This window comes from Mastigoproctus giganteus, chromosome 10 (genome assembly GCF_048544385.1).
Source record: "Mastigoproctus giganteus isolate SK-2022 chromosome 10, ASM4854438v1, whole genome shotgun sequence".
NCBI lineage: Eukaryota > Metazoa > Arthropoda > Arachnida > Uropygi > Thelyphonidae > Mastigoproctus > Mastigoproctus giganteus.
Genome location: NC_143584.1, coordinates 42061753 through 42081363, shown reverse-complemented (window position 1 = coordinate 42081363; position 19611 = coordinate 42061753). Strand labels below are relative to the sequence as shown.

Genomic DNA, 19611 nt, shown 5'->3' with positions numbered 1-19611 from the left:
TTAATAAAATATTTCTGATCTGATGTTATTTGTTGTACCTGTCTCCATTTTATATTTTGCCTGTTGACTAATTTTCATGATGGTACCCAATGTGTACCCCTTATTTAAAAAGTTCCATAAGTTCATCTAACAAGCATTCCTGAGTAAGAACTGTATCTATATGCATTGTAAAATTGGTTAAAAATAATGCTCCATTTATATTTAAAGGGATGGTAGCTGGAACAGTGTAGGAATTTTCCGGTATTCATTGGTTTTCTATAAATTTTAAATTGTATGTTCTCGTTAACCCTTGTTAGAGTAAAATTTAGAAAATTTATAGCTTTTTTCTGCATGATTTCCTATCCTAAAGTTAACTTAAGTCTGGTATGTATTTTATTAACAGTATCCAAGACATTATTTACTATATGTACATTATTAATTATTAAGATCTTGTCCAGATATGTACCGCAAAATGTTATATTTGGAAAAAAAAACGGCGTTAAATATAATTGTTCAATTTTATTCAAATAAATTTCAGCAACAAGTCCACTCAAGCTAAGGCCCATCGGTAACCCAAATATTTTCTTGTATATTTTAGCTTGGAAATAAATATGATTAGATTGTACAAGGAATTTAATTAAATAAAATATTTCATTCCTAGGTAAATTTGACTTATTTCAACTTATTGAATGATTATTAATAAGGTGACATATTATGTCTAAGGCATATTCTACATGTACATTCGTGTACAGGGAAACAGCATCTAAAGAGAATAATTCATCGTCGCTTTTTAATGTTTTTCTATTTAATTGATTAAATAACATATCCGAATTTTTTAAGCTAAATGTTAATGTAGAACACAATGGTTTAATAATGCCATATAGATATGTCGCTAGTGCTGAAAAGACTTTGTTTCTGTATGAGACAATGAGTCTGATTAGATAACCTATTTTGTGTAATTTAACTTGTCCAAAGAATACGGGTACTGCATTAGTCCTCGCTTTAAGGGTTTTTAAAATGGCCATCGAAATATATTCTTTTTTTCTGTATTCAGTTAGCTTAATATTAAATTGTTTCATTAGGTTGTCAAACATTGTCCTCTCTACAACCTGATAGGTAGAACTATTGGATATAATATTACTAAGTTTGTCCACATAATCAGTTTTATTTAAGACAACAACCATATCCCCTTTATCAGCTTTTTGTATTATAATATTGCTATTCTGTTGTAATTTTTGGAGCCAAATGAAAGCTCCTCTTTTGATAACCTTTTAATAACTCCATCAATCTACTGAATGAATCCCTCTTTATTTTTTGTGTTTCTTAATCCATACTCAAATCGATAACTGTCTGTTTTTTCGGGAGATTTCTGGGAGGTAAATTATAATTAAGCCCTTTACTTAAAAGGTTAATTTGTGGTACAGACAACTCATAAGAAGATAAACTGACCACATTCTGGTTGGTAATATTATCTTGTGTATCTGTTACATTAAATTCGGTTGTGTTACATTGTGTCAACCTATCTACAATAATACATTGTATACCCTCTACCCTTTCCCTTTGTCTTGTTCCGTTACCCGTTCGTGAAGTCATTACTACATTATCTTTAATTCTCATAAAAAGTAAACTCTGTATTTTATTAGTGTGTCTCATGTTTATTTCATTCGATACAACTTGTTTCCTTATTTCAATAATTGATTTTAGACATGCCCAATCATTAATAGGTAAATATCTCTTTATCTTATTTCGTAAATTTCATAGTTGGCAAAAGTAACTCTTCTTTTTACAAACCCTAAAGTCTAAGGTCACCTTAACAATTTTTAGTGAAACAGTAAATGCTAACTTCTTAATACCAAGTAACCTTTGTCCTAATGATACTCTCACAAATTTTGGAAATAAATTTTTGCTAATGCAATATTTTAAAAATTTTATATGGAATTTCTGTGCTTCATATTGCATAGTAATATTAATGTATGCACGGACCAGGTTGCATAAATAATCTCTCATGTTCATGAGAGTAACCCAAAATCCAAACCTGTTAAAAATGATATAGTGTGTGAATCAAAAGTATGATCCACTTTTGACTTCTTGTGAACACGGAAAAGATCTGAATAAGGTAGACCTTAAAGGAAGTTTTAGACAATTTTAAAGTTTAAATTATTTGTAAATTGATGTATATTTATGTTGTGGTATCAAGATTATCAAGACGATTTCAATTCTCATATTAGCATATGTTATTGGTTGGTTTGGGGGGGTTGATGGCTGTCGACTTTCCACAAATCTTCTTGATGCACTAGTTTGGATATGAGTATTGAATACATGATGATTTTAATAAGTAGTTTTTATAAAAAATCATAAATTGATTTAATTAACATGGTACACGAATTTGCATAAGAATACACTTATAGGCGATTGAGTTGTTGTTATTTGGTTTTTTTTTTTTTTTTAGGAGCATTAGCAACTAAGGCCATATTGCTCCATGGATATACAGTGGTCATTCCCTGACCTTTCCGCATCCTCCATATTTGGTGGTCATGGGCTCGAACCCCAGTCTAATCAAGAAGCATGTGCTACGCACTGCTGCTCCTGCCCACCTGGCTACGGAGGTGCCTTCCGCGATTGAGTGTTGAGACAATTACAGTACTACAATAAAGGTATGAGGTTTTCTCTTATAATTTAATTTTGATAATAATAGGACATATTGGGCTTTATGCCCCCTGATATACCTAAGGGGGCATAAATTCATTTTTGATTAATGAAAGACTACTGTTCAAATTGGAGCAGTATGGTATTAAGTAAGTTGCTATAATGGATAAAAGGGTGGTTCAGTGGGAGAAGACAGAGAGTGGTATTCAATGGACGCTGCTCTTCGTGGACTAATGTTATTAGTGGAGGGTTCAGTTTTGGCCCATTGTTGCTTTGTATATTCATCAAAGATATTGAAGGTATATCGGGCTTAATGTCGAAGTTAGCAGGTGATACAAAGGTTGGCAGGGTTGCTAATGACAGTTATGTTGCAGTGTGCTACTGCAACAGGATCTAGATAATTTGGGCAGATGGGCTAAGAAGTGGCAACTGAAGTTTAACCTTGACAAATGCAAAGTACTGCATATGGGTAGAAGTAACCTACACTCAAAGTGGTAGAAAATGAAAAAGACCTGGGAGTAATTGTGCAGGCAGATATGAAGTTTTCTGAGCAATGCAGACAGGCTGCCAGGGCAGGTCATGGGGTTTTGTCAATAATATATAGGAATTTTGCTAGCAGGGAAAAGGAGGTGATTATCCCTCTGTATAAGGCAATGGTCAGGCCACGCCTTGAGTACTGCGTACAGGTCTGAAGGCCTCATTTTAGGAAGGATGTAGATTTACTTGAGCGTATACAGAGAAGGGCAACAAGATTGGTGAGGGGAATGACGGGATCCTCTTACCAAGAGAGGCTTAAGTTCTGCAAATTGCAGTGGCTGGAGACTAGGCACCTGCGTGGTGATCTGATTGAGGTATATAAGGCCTTGAATGGGTTGAGCACGCTGAATTCTGATGGGATCCTTCCACTTGTTCAGATTACGAACCTAAGGGGGCATAAATTCAAATTAAGAAAAGACAGATGTAGAATAGATGTGCGGAAATTTGCCTTTAGTCAGCAGGTAGTTGATTGCTGGAACAAACTTCCATCTGTGGTTGTGGAAGTTGATGGTTTAAATAAATTCAAGTGGGTACTGGACAAACGTTTAGAGGGATTGGATGTTTAAAATATATATATATATATATTTTTTTTTTTTTTTTTTTTTTTTTTTTTTGGTTTATGCTAGATAAGCTTGCTTTCTTGCAACACAAGCCTCAACTCTATAAATATATCTGGATAGATCCCATCCACTACAGCTTCCGTTGTTATATTTAGATTCAGAAATTTCTTTTCCACTTTGCTCTCAGTTCTGGCGGTTCTTTTATGGGGCAAATTCTTAATTCTTATTACTCTCTCTCTCTCTCTCTCTGTCTCTCTCTCTCTCTCTCTCTCTCTCTCGCTGTTGCTGCCTCTCTAACATGGAGCTGTAGAAAACAGTCATTCAATCAATCTACATCTTGCTGATGTGTGAACAACCAACCCACAAGTTCCAGTCAATATCTAGAAATTTAAAATCTCCCATAATAAGACATTCTGATTTGATGGTACACCGTATTTCTCTGTACAATTGCCCACTGTACTCATCAGAGTCATTGGGCTGATAATCCACTCCTACTCACATTTTTTTTTTTTTTTTTTTCCTCAGTGCTTATATCATGCTAAACTGATTCAACAATGCACTAGCCACCCATGCCAACTGGACGCACTGAGTTAGATTTTATATGCTTCCTAACTAATAACCCCTCCCTCCTATTTTGTCTGTCCTTTCTGTACACATTGCAGTTCCTATATTGAAATTCTGCATCCTGTATATCTGACTGACACCACATCTCTGATATCCCCACAGTTAGCATTAGTACAGGCATAAGATGCAAGAAAGAAAGCTTATGCAGCTTCAGCCAAAAAAAAAAAAAAAAAACCGTTCCCATTTCACCCATCCATTTGCTCCAAATGTTTGTTCAGTTCTTCCTTGAATTTATATAAGTTATCAACTTCTATAACAATAGATGAAGTTTGTCCCATGTCTTTTTCATTCTCTACCACCCTGAGTGTAGTACCACACAGCTGGTATGTTTCTGTGGGGTTATTTCTACCCAGATGCAGTATTTTGCATTTGTAATGTTAAACTTCATTTGGCACTTCTCAGCCCATCTGCCCAAACTTCTACATTAAGCCTGATATATCTTCATCAATATCATTGATAAATATACAAAACAACAATCGGCCCAACGCTGTATGCTGGGGGTTCGGTGCTGTTGCAAAAAATGTTTGTACTTCAGTTGACTTGACCAGTACTTTAAATTCATCAAATTTATTTGCTATGATCCTAGCATCAGTGTACAGGCAAGTATCCAAGCACCTGTTTTTACTCTTAGTGACTCTCATACAGCCCATGTATCTACCTGTTTCCTGGTGACTCACAGCAGGCCTTGATATCCCCATCACCTTGCTTTCCAGGCTGCTGCACATTCCAACAGAAACAGTGCAAGAATCACTTTCAACATCTGCCTTGCAGCTATGGATCCCACTAAGCTAGTAGTTTTCCGACCCACTTAACCCTGCCTCCATAGTATCAACAAAAATTCTTGCACCCTTCTATTTAAGTGTATCCCATTGCTGTAGAAGTGGTCTCTTCTGTTAACAAGTACAGATCACACTGGAAAAAATTCTACTCCATAAGCTTTGTACAGCCAGTCTAGGGCCAAATTGATAAACAAGGCTCTCATCATATACTCCCTCCTATCGTGTCTGGGCAGGCCTGCAGACGCTTTCAAATTCAACCCTAACTTGTGACTTGTCCTCAACATTGCCCATTGTACTTATTAAATAAATATCCTACTCTTAATGTCATAACTGCAATGTGTAGAACAATATCACTTTTTTGTGCCCTTAAATAATGATATATATCCTCCACAATGTCATCTACATTGCCCCTGCCAGACATACCCTGGTTCTATCCTTCTTGCACAACATATTTCCCTCTTCCCTGTCAATAGAGTCACTGACAATAACTACCTCTGGAACCAGTGCATTCTATCTTGGAGATTGCCACTGCGTTGCACGATGAACAAGTGTGAGCTCTGGTGTTGAGTTTGGCAGCTGGGAGCTTGATGGGCCCACATTTTAATTCCTTTGAGGACTTCCACACTTGTCTTCAAGCTCTCATAAATATCCATCAGAATACTGAGTTCACTAATTTCTTTACACTCTCTGCACCAAACACACAAAATATTCATATAAATAATTAGTAAAGAGAAACACAGTGAGGAGCAGAAAATATTCAGTATGATTAAATAATAGGATGTTTTTAGATGATCGCAGTCCTACCTTCTTTTTTTCTTTAGCATCATACAATGCCATTGTTCCAAAGAGAGGCTCAATTTCCAAATCCAGTCTGAAAGAAAAAACATCACAAAATTTTGCAAAATAAAGCAAAAAAAGAAAAATTCTAAAATAAAATAAGTGTTTAGTATACAAAAAATACACATCTAAAAGAGGTAATAATATAAACTGTAAAATTAAACCTAATACAATAATATAAGAACTGGAAAAAAAAAAAAAAAAAAAAAAATCAGGCATAAAGAGTAACTTTCAAAGTGTGGCGCTCCTTTTATCAACTCAAAAATGACTATATCTCATAAAATATTAAATAAACAATTATTCATGTCACAACAACTCACTTGGAAAAAAACCGTTTTGTTGGAAAGTGAGAATCCATCAGCCTACAGGCAAAGAAAACTCACAAGCAACCATCATATTGTAAAATCACAGCCTCCATAATAGGTTACATATATTATTCCTATGTATACTACAATTAACACTATAATCAAATACACTGTACATATAGTAATATCTGCACATATCTACATATAATTTTTATTTACAAGAAAACTAATATGTGCTAAAACCACGGGACATCCTTCACCAGTCCTTTGTAAATGTCCTCTAATATTTTCCTCCATTTGGCTTTCAGAGAGCAGCAACCAGATCAGCTCTCTTTTTTGGGCAGTCTCTCCTTAATATGCACCCAATGATCCAATTCAGTTCACTACAGGATTGAGGTCATAGTTCTGAGCTGTCCAGTCCAACTTTTCAATGCTTATGCCCTAAATCCTGTCCATCACAACATGAGCAGTATGGCATAGAGTATTGTCCTTCTGGTACAGGTATGGGCTTTCCCCAATGCATGCTGTCAGAATGTAAACAGTGCATTATTGCCTTGGACCTCCTGTAGACTTCATCAGTCTTAGGTTTGTCCAAAACGGCCAACAGTCTCAGGCAAAACCATCAAAAAACATCCCAAGACAGAGGATGCCTCCACCAAATTTAATTTTGCAACAAAATGGTCTAACAGGTAGCTTTTTCTGGACATCCATCACACCCAATAATGACAGTCAGACTAGTAGACACTACATACCATGACTCATCACTCTGAATCCTTATACCAAACTAGATATCCTTAGTCAGTGTAATTAGTGGCTCGTGGACAGGTGCATGACTATAACCCATATTACGCAGCATCCTGCACACTGTACTGGTAGTGACATGTTCCAATTGTCTCACTGAGCATCTGGTGTGCTGCGACAAAGCTGACCTGTGCTTGGAGTGGAAAACAATGTTGATCAGTGTTCTGAGCAGTACGCCTGTGACAATATATTAACTTTAGAGGTTTTCCAGGTCATTCCACGATGGCTTCAGCACCAATGTGCTTCCATTTGAAAATCACACCACCAGCATCACCCTAGGGATCTTCATTGCTATTCATGTACAGACCAAATGCTTATGTTGTACCCCATTATCACTGCATGCTGGAAACTTTTTAACTCCACCGTTCGAGCATCATTGGGACAGCCATCTCTACAGATGGCTGTCCCAATATTAATGGTAGCGTAGTGTACAACCACCGACACATGACAACACAACGAAATAAATGGCCTTCAGTCCCCAGCTGCTTTCACTCCCCCTCTTACGGCAGCAATAGGATCAGAGGTGGTAAGGATCTCTGGGTACGATCAGGCTGCCCTGCATGGAAACTGAACTTGGCAAGATTTCTCATTGGTGAAGATAAGATATTAGAGTTGGAAAAGGAGTTAGAAAATGTGAACTGGAATATCATCGGTTTGGCTGAAACAAGAAGAAGAAGAAGAAGAAATTAATCACTTATAAGTTTATCAAGTGGAAATCTGCTGTACACCGATGGAAACAGTGAAAAGAACAAAGGTGGAGTTGGCTTTCTGGTCCATAAAGATATAAAAAACAGCATTTTGGAATTCAAAAGAACATCACCAAGAGTGTCGAAACTACTATTCAGGATTTCCAAGAGGTACAAACTAAAAGTTATAATGATTTATGCACCAACATCAAGCCATGATGATGAAGAAGTTGAAGAAATGTACATCAAAATCGAGAGACTGCTGGACGAACAGAAAACTCACTACATCATTATTATGGGGGACTTCAATGCTAAGGTTGGAAAGACACAAAACAACGCAGAAAAGGAAACTATAGGAAATTTTGGAATTGATGAAAGAAATGAAAAACCTGAAAGATTTGTGGAATTTGCAGAATCTCGAGGAACATCAGTAATGAACACTTTTTTCAAGAAAAGGATGGCCAGAAAGTGGACATGGTAGAGAAAGTGGACATGGTAGAGCCCAAATGGATCAACAGCTAATGAAATCAACTTCATCCTCACTAATAGAAGCTATTCAAATAACAGAAGAATTGGCCGCCTGATGTCTCTTGGTGAAGATGTAACTTCTGTAGTTGCTGCAAATGGATGTCTTTCTTGACATTTTATCGTATTTTTGATTAGTTAACGTATTAATTTGTGTTTTACAAATAGATTAAACAGGCTTTGCGTTCATTAGCTTATTTTTTTTAAATTTGCCTAGCAATTGTGTAAATTACAACTCGCTAATCATACCACTATCGTGCCGGTGTTTGGAGGGAATATCATAGCATAACCAGTAGCTCAGAAGAATAGTAGTTTAAATTGTAATAAATAAGTATTTTGAAGGGTTTAATCACCTTTTTGGGAATATGTCTTTTGTATTTAGCTAAGGATTTAACTAATTCAGCATTGTGATCATTACGGTATAGCGTAAATTGAGAATGTATATCTCGAACTTCAGAGCTAAGATATAACATAAAACTATATAGTTGAATACACATTACTGCATTAGCTTAGTATAGTATTGTACAGTCAAGTATAGTATAGTAAATTAATCAATTAAATTAAATAACCATATTAATTTTCATTGTTAATTAAATCGTATTTAAATGGAAATCATTCCGGAGACTAGAGCAGCAAAGCAACATGCACAAAATAGCGGTAGTGCTGTGGCTTGGAGTAGAACCATAAGGGGGGTGATTCTCCAACACATCACAGCATAAAGAAATGTGCAACTTGTGAAATGTTTGCAACCTTTCTGGGAAGGGACATGGTATTGCCAAGGGGTATGTCTTTGTGTGTGTGTGCTCGATGTAAGTGGTGGGAAGAAGGTAGATGCCAACTCATCGTTGTTTATGGGCCTTTATGAGAGCTTGAAGAACAGGGTAGATGCCCTCGAAAGACTTATTGGGCGAACCATCAAGCTATAAGCTGCCCACATCAATGCCAGAGCTTGCACTTGATCATCAGGAAACACAGAGGTAAGCTACAGGACAGACTGTGCTGACCCCACAAGAGCTTGTTATTGTCGGAGATTCTATTGTCAGGGAGACTGGAAATATATTGTGCAAAAAGGATAGGTGGAATAGGACCAGGGTATGTCTGCCAGGATCAGAAGTTGGTGACATTGTAGAGCAGATATCATCTTTTAAAGGCACAAAGGGTTACTGTTGTGCATGTGTTGGCACTAATGACATTAAGAGTAGGAGATCTGCAGACTTACTTAACAAAAGGTCAATGTTGAAAAAGAGTTGCGAGTTAGGGTCAAATTTGAAAGTGTCTGCAATTCTGCCCATACATGATAGGAGGGAGTACACGATGAGAGTCTTGTTTATCAATTTGGTCCTGGACAGACTGTACAAAGCTCATGGAGTAAAATTTTTCCCAGCATGATCTGTACTTCTTAACAGGAGAGAATATTTCTACAGGGATGGGATACACTTAAATAGAAAGGGTCCAAGAATATTTGCAGATGCTATTGAGGAGGTGTTAAGTGGGTTGGAAAACTGCTAGCTTGGAGAGATTCACAGACTAATAGATTAACGGTAGCCACAGGCAGAGAAGTGATTCTTGCACTGCTTCTAATGGAATGAGCAGCAGCCTGGAAAGTGAGGTACTGGGGATTTCAGGGGATGCTAAGAGTCATCAAGGAACAAGTAAATACATGGGTTGTGTAAGGGTAACAATGAATAAGAATAGGTGTATGTATACTTACATGTACATTAATGTTAGGAGTACAGGAACTCCCCGACTTACGTAATACTCGACTTACGGAAATTCGACTTTACGTACGTTTTTGCCGTCTGGTGCAAACTTAAAAAAAATGGTGGAAACGTATTTTGCATCCCGTAGGAATAAATAGAGGTATCATAAATAAATCATAATGTGAACCCAATAACGCATTGGTTTTTTTTTGGTAATTCATTCCAAGACGGAAGTTGAAATTTTCGCTATATAACTAAGCTGTTTATCTCTCTAAAAGTTCATTTTTATAATGGTAATTGCACTACACTTGCATCGTTATTACATGTTCCGTTATAAGAATCAATTTTGAACACCTTTGTGATATTTTTCTAAAACTCATTTCTGGAGGTCACTACCAATAAAAACAATAAAAACAATTTACACTTTCCGGTTTATTGGGCTTTTCTGTTAGTACATCTAACATAATATTATAAACGGGTAGTAAACTTGAACTTGAAAATTATAAATGGGTAGTAAACTTGATCTTATTGCATTTGCAATAATCCCGATCACTGGAATTGCATGGATTTTTACATTATTATAATGAAATGTGTTCCCCCTTCAATGAAATCTTCAATCATAGAAAAAACATAAATAAATTTTTAGAATTTTCTCTTCATTCCTATTTACTTATTACAATGATGACGGGAAAGCGACCAATGAAAAGTGCAAGTGTTGACAGTGCTATGAAACAAAACAAAACTGATTTAGAAATGAAGATGATTAATTAAGAAGTATGAACAAAGTGCGTCATATTGCATAGAATTAGGTCTCGCTGCTTCAACAGTAAATACTATTTTAAGGAACAGAGCCTGTGAAAGGATCAATGTATTTCACACTGGGGCCAGTCTGCCCTGACAGTGATCACAAGTTTGTTTGTTATTGTTCGTTATTTGGTTTTTAGGAGCATTAGCAACTAAGGCCATATTGCTCCGGGGATATGCTGTGGTCATTCTCTGACCTTTTCGCATCCTCCGTATTTGGTGGGCACAGGCTCAAACCCCGGTCTAATCAAGAAGCGTGTGCTACGCACTGCTGCTCCTGCCCACCTGGCAGGAGCAGCAGTGCGCCGTGATCACAAAACAGCGTTCAGGAGCTATATCGAATATGAAAAAAGCTAATAATAATATGGAAGGAAAATCAGATTCAGAAGCAAGTGCCCCTGAATCTAATGGCCATTCAAGCAAAACGTATTTATGAAATTTATAAAGACCCCAAACAGCAAGCCAAGTTCATGGCAACAACGGGTGGTTTAATAGGTTCAAGCATCACGCTGGTTTCCCAAACATTAAAGTATGCGGTGAAGTCACCAATGCTGAATCTGCAGCTGCAGAGAAATTTTGTGATGTGTTGGAAAAAAACCTTCTAAATCTCCACAGCCCTCAACTTTCACAGCCATGCTTATTAGCTGGACAGTTAATTCTGGCAACGAAGCTTGAAAGGTAAAACTTGCTGAATCATGCCTGTCTCCTCACTCTTTTTGTAATATTATAATTTTGAAAATTCTGTACACTTTTGATTTTTCCTGCGCACAAGATAAAAAAATTGAATAATTCTATTTACGTGTTTGTATCAAATTCAGCACACATAGCTGCGAGTGCAGACTTTCCCTAAATGCTTATTTAGAGAAATTCCATCTTACGTAGCGTTCCATGGAACGCAACCCTTACTCCATAAAAAAGCACATACAACATTCATTGTGTTTATACTTGTTGTTGTTATTTGGTTTTTAGGAGCATTAGCAACTAAGGCCATATTGCTCTGGGAATATGTGGTGGTCATTCCCTGACCTTTCTGCATCCTCCGTATTTGGTGGTCACGGGCTCCAACTCCGGTCTAATCAAGAAGCATGTGCTACCCACTGCTGCTCCTGCCCACTTGGCAATGGAGGTGCCTGTTTATACTTTAATTCATTTCTGTTTGATGCTGTAATTCATCTCTTGGTTGGCGCTGATAATGAATTAGTCAAATGAATGCATACTTTGTGCCGTCATCAGTGTTCTTTTTATCCTCGTGTACTTATTACAACGATGAAGGGAAAGTGACCAAAGGAAAGTTTGTTGTTTGTTATTTGGTTTTTAGGAGCAGTAGCAACTAAGGCCATATTGCTCCGGGGATATGAGATGGTCATTCCCTGACCTTTCCACATCCTCCGTATTTGGTGGTCACGGGCTCGAACTCCGGTCTAATCAAGAAGCGTGTGCTACACACTGCTGCTCCTGCCCACCTGGCTACGGAGGCACCCCAAAGGAAAGTGCAAGTGGTGGCAGTGCTAAAAAATGAAGATGATAATGATTAAAAAGTATGAAGCAGGACATTGTTATCTATTGCACGGGTATTAGGTCTTGCTGCTTCAACAATAAATACTATTTTAAAGGACACCGCGCATAAAAAAATCACATGTTAAAGGATGAACAGCGATCACAAAACAGCATTCAGGTGCCATATTAGAGATGGAAAAGCTATTAATAACAAGGATGGAAAATCAGATTCAGAAGCGAGTGCTTCTGAGATGTTTGTAATGCCAATTGTCAATATTTTTATTGTACATTTCAAAGCATACTTTTGTAATATTTCCTGCACATGAGATAAAAAAATTTAATAAATAATTCTATTTATATGTTCATCGGACATTTCTTTTTTGCATCAATCAAATTCAGCACACAGAGTTGCGAGTGCTGCATAAGCATTTAGGAAAATTCCGACTTACGTAAAATTCGACATTCATAAAGTTCCATGGAACACAACCTTTATATAAGTCGGGGAGTGGCTATAATTCCAAGAGTTCTTTAAAGAAGTAAATGAATTTCAGCTTTTGATAAAATCAGCTAATGCCAACATATTTGGGGTATATTACAGGTGAAATGATGAGGAGTATAACAAAAACCTCTTTAGGCAGCTGAATGGGCTATTAAGTACAATTCTTTCATCGTGGGCAACTTCACCCTACCTCTTATAGACTAAAATATGTGTACTGGAAACAAACTATACAAACTATGTGGGTAAGTATTTTAAACAAACTGTATAACAGCTAATTATACAGTTCGTTACAGTTAAGGCTCTTCAGTTCTGACTAAAGTGCCTTAACTGTATCAAATCATAACAGAGGGGAATCCAATAGCACACAACAGTAGGCACAATAGTGACTGCTATTGGATCCCCCATAATACCAATAAATACATTGTAAAAAATTGACTGTAAAAAACTAAATGCAGTCTGGGGTAAAGGCAAGTGATTCAATTTCAAGGGAGTGAACTATAATGGAATAAGATTTTTCTTGGGCTCAAACTGGCAGCACTGTTTGGTGTTAGATACAAATATGCTATGGGAAGCATTCAAGAGATTTATCCTCAAAGCCATAAATGTATTCAGACCAATGGAAAAATTCCCAAAAGGTAAGAGGCCAAACTGGATGACAAGTGAAGATAAGAGTATGACTGGGTAAACGCAGCATGTAAGGGACAATTACAGACAATCATATGATACCAATTTGTACGAACACTATAAGCAAACACATAACAAAGCAACTGACAGGATAAATGGACAAAAGATAACACACTAGCAAAAATAGCAAAGGGAGCTAAGAATAGAGAAAAGGAGTTCCTTTCATATGCAAATACGAAAGAGAAGAGAATAAATCAAACAAGTCCCCTAAATTAGTTAAAATTAAAAGTTCAGAAAAAGCCAATTAGAAATGGCAGAGGAGTTAAAGAGATACTTCTCAATGATATTTACCGCCAAAAGCAATCCTGGGTCTCCTGGAATGTTAGCAAGTTACACTGGTATAAAATAAGTGATATAATAATCTCAGAGAAGCATTTGTTAGAAAATCTATTGAGATTAAAGGAGGGCAATGCTCCAGGAGAGGACAGCATATATTTGGTTATACATAAAAAAGCCTACATACAAGCGAAGCTGCTGGGAACATTAATAAGAACATCATTAGATGCTGGAAATATTTCCTAGAAATGAGACTCCAGAGAAATTTCAGATTAGACTTCGAAAAATTCCATGGATTAGCACTTCTCTGGGTCTTTTAAAAGAGCTGGAAAAGTACTAATCTCTCTCTCCAGTCCACAAAGGTGGTGCTAAAGAGGAGTTAGGTAACCACAGGTAAATTAGTGTAAAAGGGATGTTAATGGAGTCTTTATTGTTAAGGATGTGTTTCAGGATCATCACGACAAGAATGGTATCTCAAAAAGATCCTACCACATGTTCATTAAAGGGAGCTTGCCTCACCAATCTATTAAATTACTATAATGCAATTATTAAACAATTGGATGCATGTAACAATTTTAATATTATATACCTATAATAAGTAAAGTTCTCGATACCGCTCCTAATGAAAGGCTACTATAAAATCTGGAAGAAGTTGTAGTTACTGGAAACATTCTATGCTGGATAGCAGGTTGGCTAAAAGGTAGGAAAGTGTCTGCTGACGAGGCTAGTAGGGGGCCAGACGTGTTCAAAGCCGCTAAGTGGATTTTTCTTATTTATTGATTTGAAATTATTGTTTTACTAAAACTTTTGATTTAAATTTAGTAGCATAGCATTATATTGGGATTTTCTGACTAATTTGGTGTATTTATTCTTTACTCGGCCTTGCAATTGTATCGGCAATTGCATAAAAGTATCGGTAAGGGTATCCACGTGTTACAAGTCGCAACTCCGCTGAACGAGAAGTTTTTTAGCCATATTTAGCCGCTTATTGAATATTTTTACATAAAATTATTTTTTGTAAGTATAGACCTTATAGACCTAGTAAGGATCATTAGTTTATTCTGAATTGAGACAGCGAGATTTGAAAGTTAATTAATACTTAAGTGTCCATAGATTTACCATCGTAACTTCCCGCCGTTGTCTTTGTCATACGATCGTTATATATCGAACCTAGATAGCGTTAGTATAATATTTTCAGTGACCGGCAAAATCTATTAAACTTGTTGAACTTCGTTGCCATTTAATTTGAACTTTTAACTAAATACATATACCGACTTAGATTACAAACGTCAAAATTAATTAATACATAACTAATACGGAAGTTATATAAAGGGAACTCGGAGATAATTAATACTTGACACTAAAAAATATATATCCCGTTATAACTGTGTTGGAAGATAAGTTAGGGTTATAAACTGAAATTTATTTAAATTAAAAGAAAACATGACTCAGACCAGAGCAGCAAAACAAAAGTCTCAAGCTAATGGAAGTGCTGTGGCTCAGAAGAGAACTGAGGGGGGCAGTTGCCTTCTGAATCACAGCCTTCTAAAATGCACAGCTTTCATGATGTTTGTGGAGCATTCAGGTACGGGACATGATATTGCCATGGGGGATGTATGTGTGTGTGCGCGCGCGATGCAAGGAGTGCATCGAAATCAGGCAACAACTCAGCGTTCTTATGGGCCTATATGAGAGCTTGAAGGACAGGGTGGATGCCCTCGAAGGAACTAAATTGAGGGGCCCATCAAGCTCTCAGCTGCCCACATCAACGCCAGAGCTTGCACTTGGTCGTCGCGCAACACAGCGGCAACCCCCCAAGGCAGAATGCGCTGGTCCCAAAGGAACTAGTAGTTGTTGGTGACTCTATTGTCAGGGAAACGCGGAACATGCTTTGTAAAAAGGATAGGTGGAACAGGACCAGGGTATGTCTGCCAGGGCAAAGGTTGATGACATTGTAGAGCAGATATCATCTTTTAAGGGCACAAAAGGTGATATAGTTGAACACGTTGGCACTAATGATATCAAGAGTAGGAGACCGGCAGAATTCCTTAACAAGTACAGGTACTGTTGAAAAAAAGCAGTGAAATAGGGTTGAATTTGAAAGTGTCTGCAATTCTGCCCAGACACGATAGGAGGGAGTATATGATAAGAGCCTTGTCGATCAATTCGGCCCTGGAAAGATTGTGCAAGGCTCAAGGGGTAGAATTTTTTTCAGCCTGGACTGTACTTGTTAACAGGAGAGATTGCTTCTACAGGGATGGGATACACTTAAATAGAAAGAGTGCAAGAATATTTGCTGATGCTATCGAGGCAGTGTTAGGTGGGTCGGAAAACTGCTAGCTAGGGGGGAGACAAAGACGAATAGATTAACAGTAGCCACTGGCAGAGGTGAAAGATTCTTGCACTGCTTCTATTGGAATGAGCAGAAGCCTGAAAAACAAGATGCAGGATATTTCAGAGACTGCTGGGAGTCATTGCGGTACAAGTAAACACATGGTTTGTGTTAGGGTAGCTAAGAATAGAAATAGGTGAATGTATACTTGCGTGTACACCAATGCTAGGAGTTTAGTAAATAAATTTGATGAATTTGAGGTATTGCTCAAAACATCAAAGGCACATATTGTTGGGATATCGGAGACGTGGTGTCACACAGATATAAGGAATGCAGAACTGGAATTTGGGGAGTAAAACGTCTACAGAAAGGATAGACTGGATAGGAAGGGAGGAGGGGTTATGCTATTAGTTAAGAAATACATAAAATCCAAGGAAGTGAAGCCAGTGGACATCGCTGGACAGTGCAGTGTCGAGTCAGTTTGGTGTGACATAAGCATTGGGAGATCAAAATTGAGAGTAGGAGTGTGCTATAGGCCTAATGACTCTGATGAGTATAATAAGATACTGTACAGGGAAATAGAGTGGGCCAGTAAATCAGAGAGTCTTATAATGGGAGATTTTAATTTCCCAGATATTGACTGGAATTTGGGGGCTGGTCACTCACACACTAGCAAGGCTTTTGTGGATTTATTGGATGATTGTTTTCTACATCAGCATCAGCAGTGATTCTTCATGCATTAAGAATCTGCAGATAAATGAACCACTAGGTGGCAGTGATCACAGTGTGCTGAAGTGGGATTTACTCAAAGAGGTAACTACCATTAGGGGTAAAGGGAAGGGTTATTGCTTATGTAAAGGCGACTACGATGGACTGAGACAGTATTTAAATTCTATACAGTGGGACCAACTGATGATGTTACCAACAGCAAATGCAAAATGGGAAGCATTCAAAGAACTTATCTTGGAAGCTACTAGGCTTTACATACCAACTAAGAAATATTGTTCAAGGTTTAGGCCTAAATGGATGTCAGATGAACTGATGAGGCATACGGCAGAGAAGAAACATGCATGGGATACATACAAATTAACACATGACACAGAAGCCTATGATAGATACAAGTTGATCTGTAACCAAGTTACAAAGGAGGTTAGGCAGGCGAAGGCAGATTACGATAAATCTTTGGCAAGGGATGCAAAGAAAAACAGCAAAGAGTTCTTTACTTATGTAAACTGTAGAAGGAAGCGGATGAATCAGATTGGTCCACTTGATATCGATGGGTCAACTGTTGATGATCCTGCTCAGGTAGCTAACTAACTAAATGAATATTTTGCATCGACATTCACACATGAGGAGTTATTTAGCGAGGGGAAAGCCAGAGAAAAACATAGAGGGATCAAAATTAGTATGATTCCAGTTGAGATATGCAGGAACATGATAAATCATGAATCATTGAAATATAACTATGGGAAGTACCTTAGGTATATAATTTATTGAATGCCCCTCGTATTACTAATACTAAATACTAATTTCATTCTGTGAATCCATGTGTTGCCCTATTCTTGTATCTCAAATATGTGATAACATCTAGAAAACAAATATACTGCTATTTATTCAGTTGGAATCCATCATCCAAATAGCATTGTTTTGAAAATTAGTCTTCTCATGGAGTGTATACCTTCACTGGGTATACACTCTAATTATAAGAGCTGACAACCCATTAAACAATAAGGAGATGCCTAAATTCCATGCAGTTTCAGAGAGAATGCTTCAAGCTAAAGAAAAAATAAATAACTAATACATACAACAATAGCTAATATATCAGGTATATATTCTTTACACAGCTTATCATTTGCTTTAAAATTGCACAGAATGTAACCTTTGCACACACTTTAGCATTTCGTACATTGTTCCATGAGATCATAACTGAGCTATCAGCTTCTCTACCTTAGAAACTTAGCAAATGATAGGGTAACAACATCTGGAATGGTGTTAACCCAGTGGTGACACTCAATAAAAAAAAAAGTAGAACTTTTCTTCTGGGAAAGTGCAACTTATCTGAAATCTACTAATAGGACAACTTGAATGAATTTATGAATGAATTTGCAATGTGAGATGATGCTTTTATGAAAACCATTCACATTTGCACTAATGATCCATTAGTTAACTGCATTATTTTTTTTAATAAATAAAAATGCAGTTATCCTCCACTATACAGTTTACTCAGCGCTTTTTGATACCTCCACCAGAGTTGCACTCTGTTCCCCAGAATAGGACTATTCACTCTAAAAACCTTGGGAGAGTTTACCCATTAGTGGGTGCTTGGTTACCTGAGAGGCTCCATTCAAAAAAAAAAAAAAAAAAAAAAAAAATTATAAACACACTTCAATTTGATTTTTCCAGAAAACTGCAATTCACAGTGCTTGACTTCAAAGTGATGTTCTTCAGTTTAAATTGCCTTTTAGCTGATATAAGATTAACAAGAAAACAACTGAATTTCCAACCAAACTTTCTTGTTCTTGTTTATACTCTGGCATGAACAGGTCAGTGGAGTTTACAATAAATCAATCAATGCAAATGTTAATCATATTTAGTAGTCACGGGTTTGAAACCCGGTCCACTTAAAGACAACTACTGCTAGTTAGTACACCAGACCGAACCTATTGGTAGCTCTTTAGGAGGCTTCTAGATCAGCTAGTGTATACTCTTGCTACCTCTACTCTGCCAGATAGTGACTGGAGGGAGTCCGAGTAGTGTCTATGCGGGGAGCATTGTCGAGGCCACGTTATTTCAAGGATCTAGGTATATTCTTACTGTGTGTACATATCCAAAAATTTCATTACTTCATACACCATTTCCTCCCACTTTTCCTTACTATTAAATACACCATGAATTGTCAACCTAATAGAGTAAGCTTATCTGAGAAAAGATCTAAACCTCCCAAACACTTCCTTGTTCATTTCACAAATATACGTGGCCTCAATTCTAATCTTAACGATGTCCGTTTCCACTTGCAGTCTGCCAAACCCCATGTATTTTTCTGACAGAATCTCAGTTATCAGTTGATATAACTACTGCTTATCTCAGTTCCCAAATTATTCGCTGTATGATTCCTTTCGCCTCGAAGGTGGTACTTGTGCATATGTCCATTCTGATATTCCCTGTCAGAGACTTGGTAATTTGGAATCTCCTCTTTTTGATCTTCTCTGGCTTAAAATCTCTCTACCTCATTGTGTCAAATTAACCTGTTGTCTCTACCATTCTCCCAACTCCACTAATCACTTGGAACTATTTGACTTTCTCTCTTTGCAACTTGGCTTTCTCCAGTCCAACTTTCCTAACAGTGAGGTAATTTTCCTTGGTGATTTTAATGTTCACAACTCCAGCTGGCTTCCGTTTTCTAGTCACACCGACCCAGCTGGTCGAGATGCTGAGACTTTTGCAATTTCTATAATTTTCTGTTTATACTCTGGCATGACAACCAAGTCAGTAGAGTTTACAATAAATCGCTGATACAAATATTTATCTTATTTAGTAGTC

The 19611-nt window shown here is 37.1% G+C and overlaps 1 protein-coding gene across 1 annotated transcript in view; it reads right to left on the bottom strand.

Annotated features, from left to right (window-relative positions):
* The window catches only part of Zir (dedicator of cytokinesis), an 869757-nt gene that overhangs the window by 774217 nt on the left and 75929 nt on the right, over positions 1–19611 (bottom strand). The window contains 1 exon segment of the mRNA XM_090382918.1: positions 5930–5996. Coding sequence (XP_090239044.1) covers positions 5930–5996 — 67 coding nt within the window.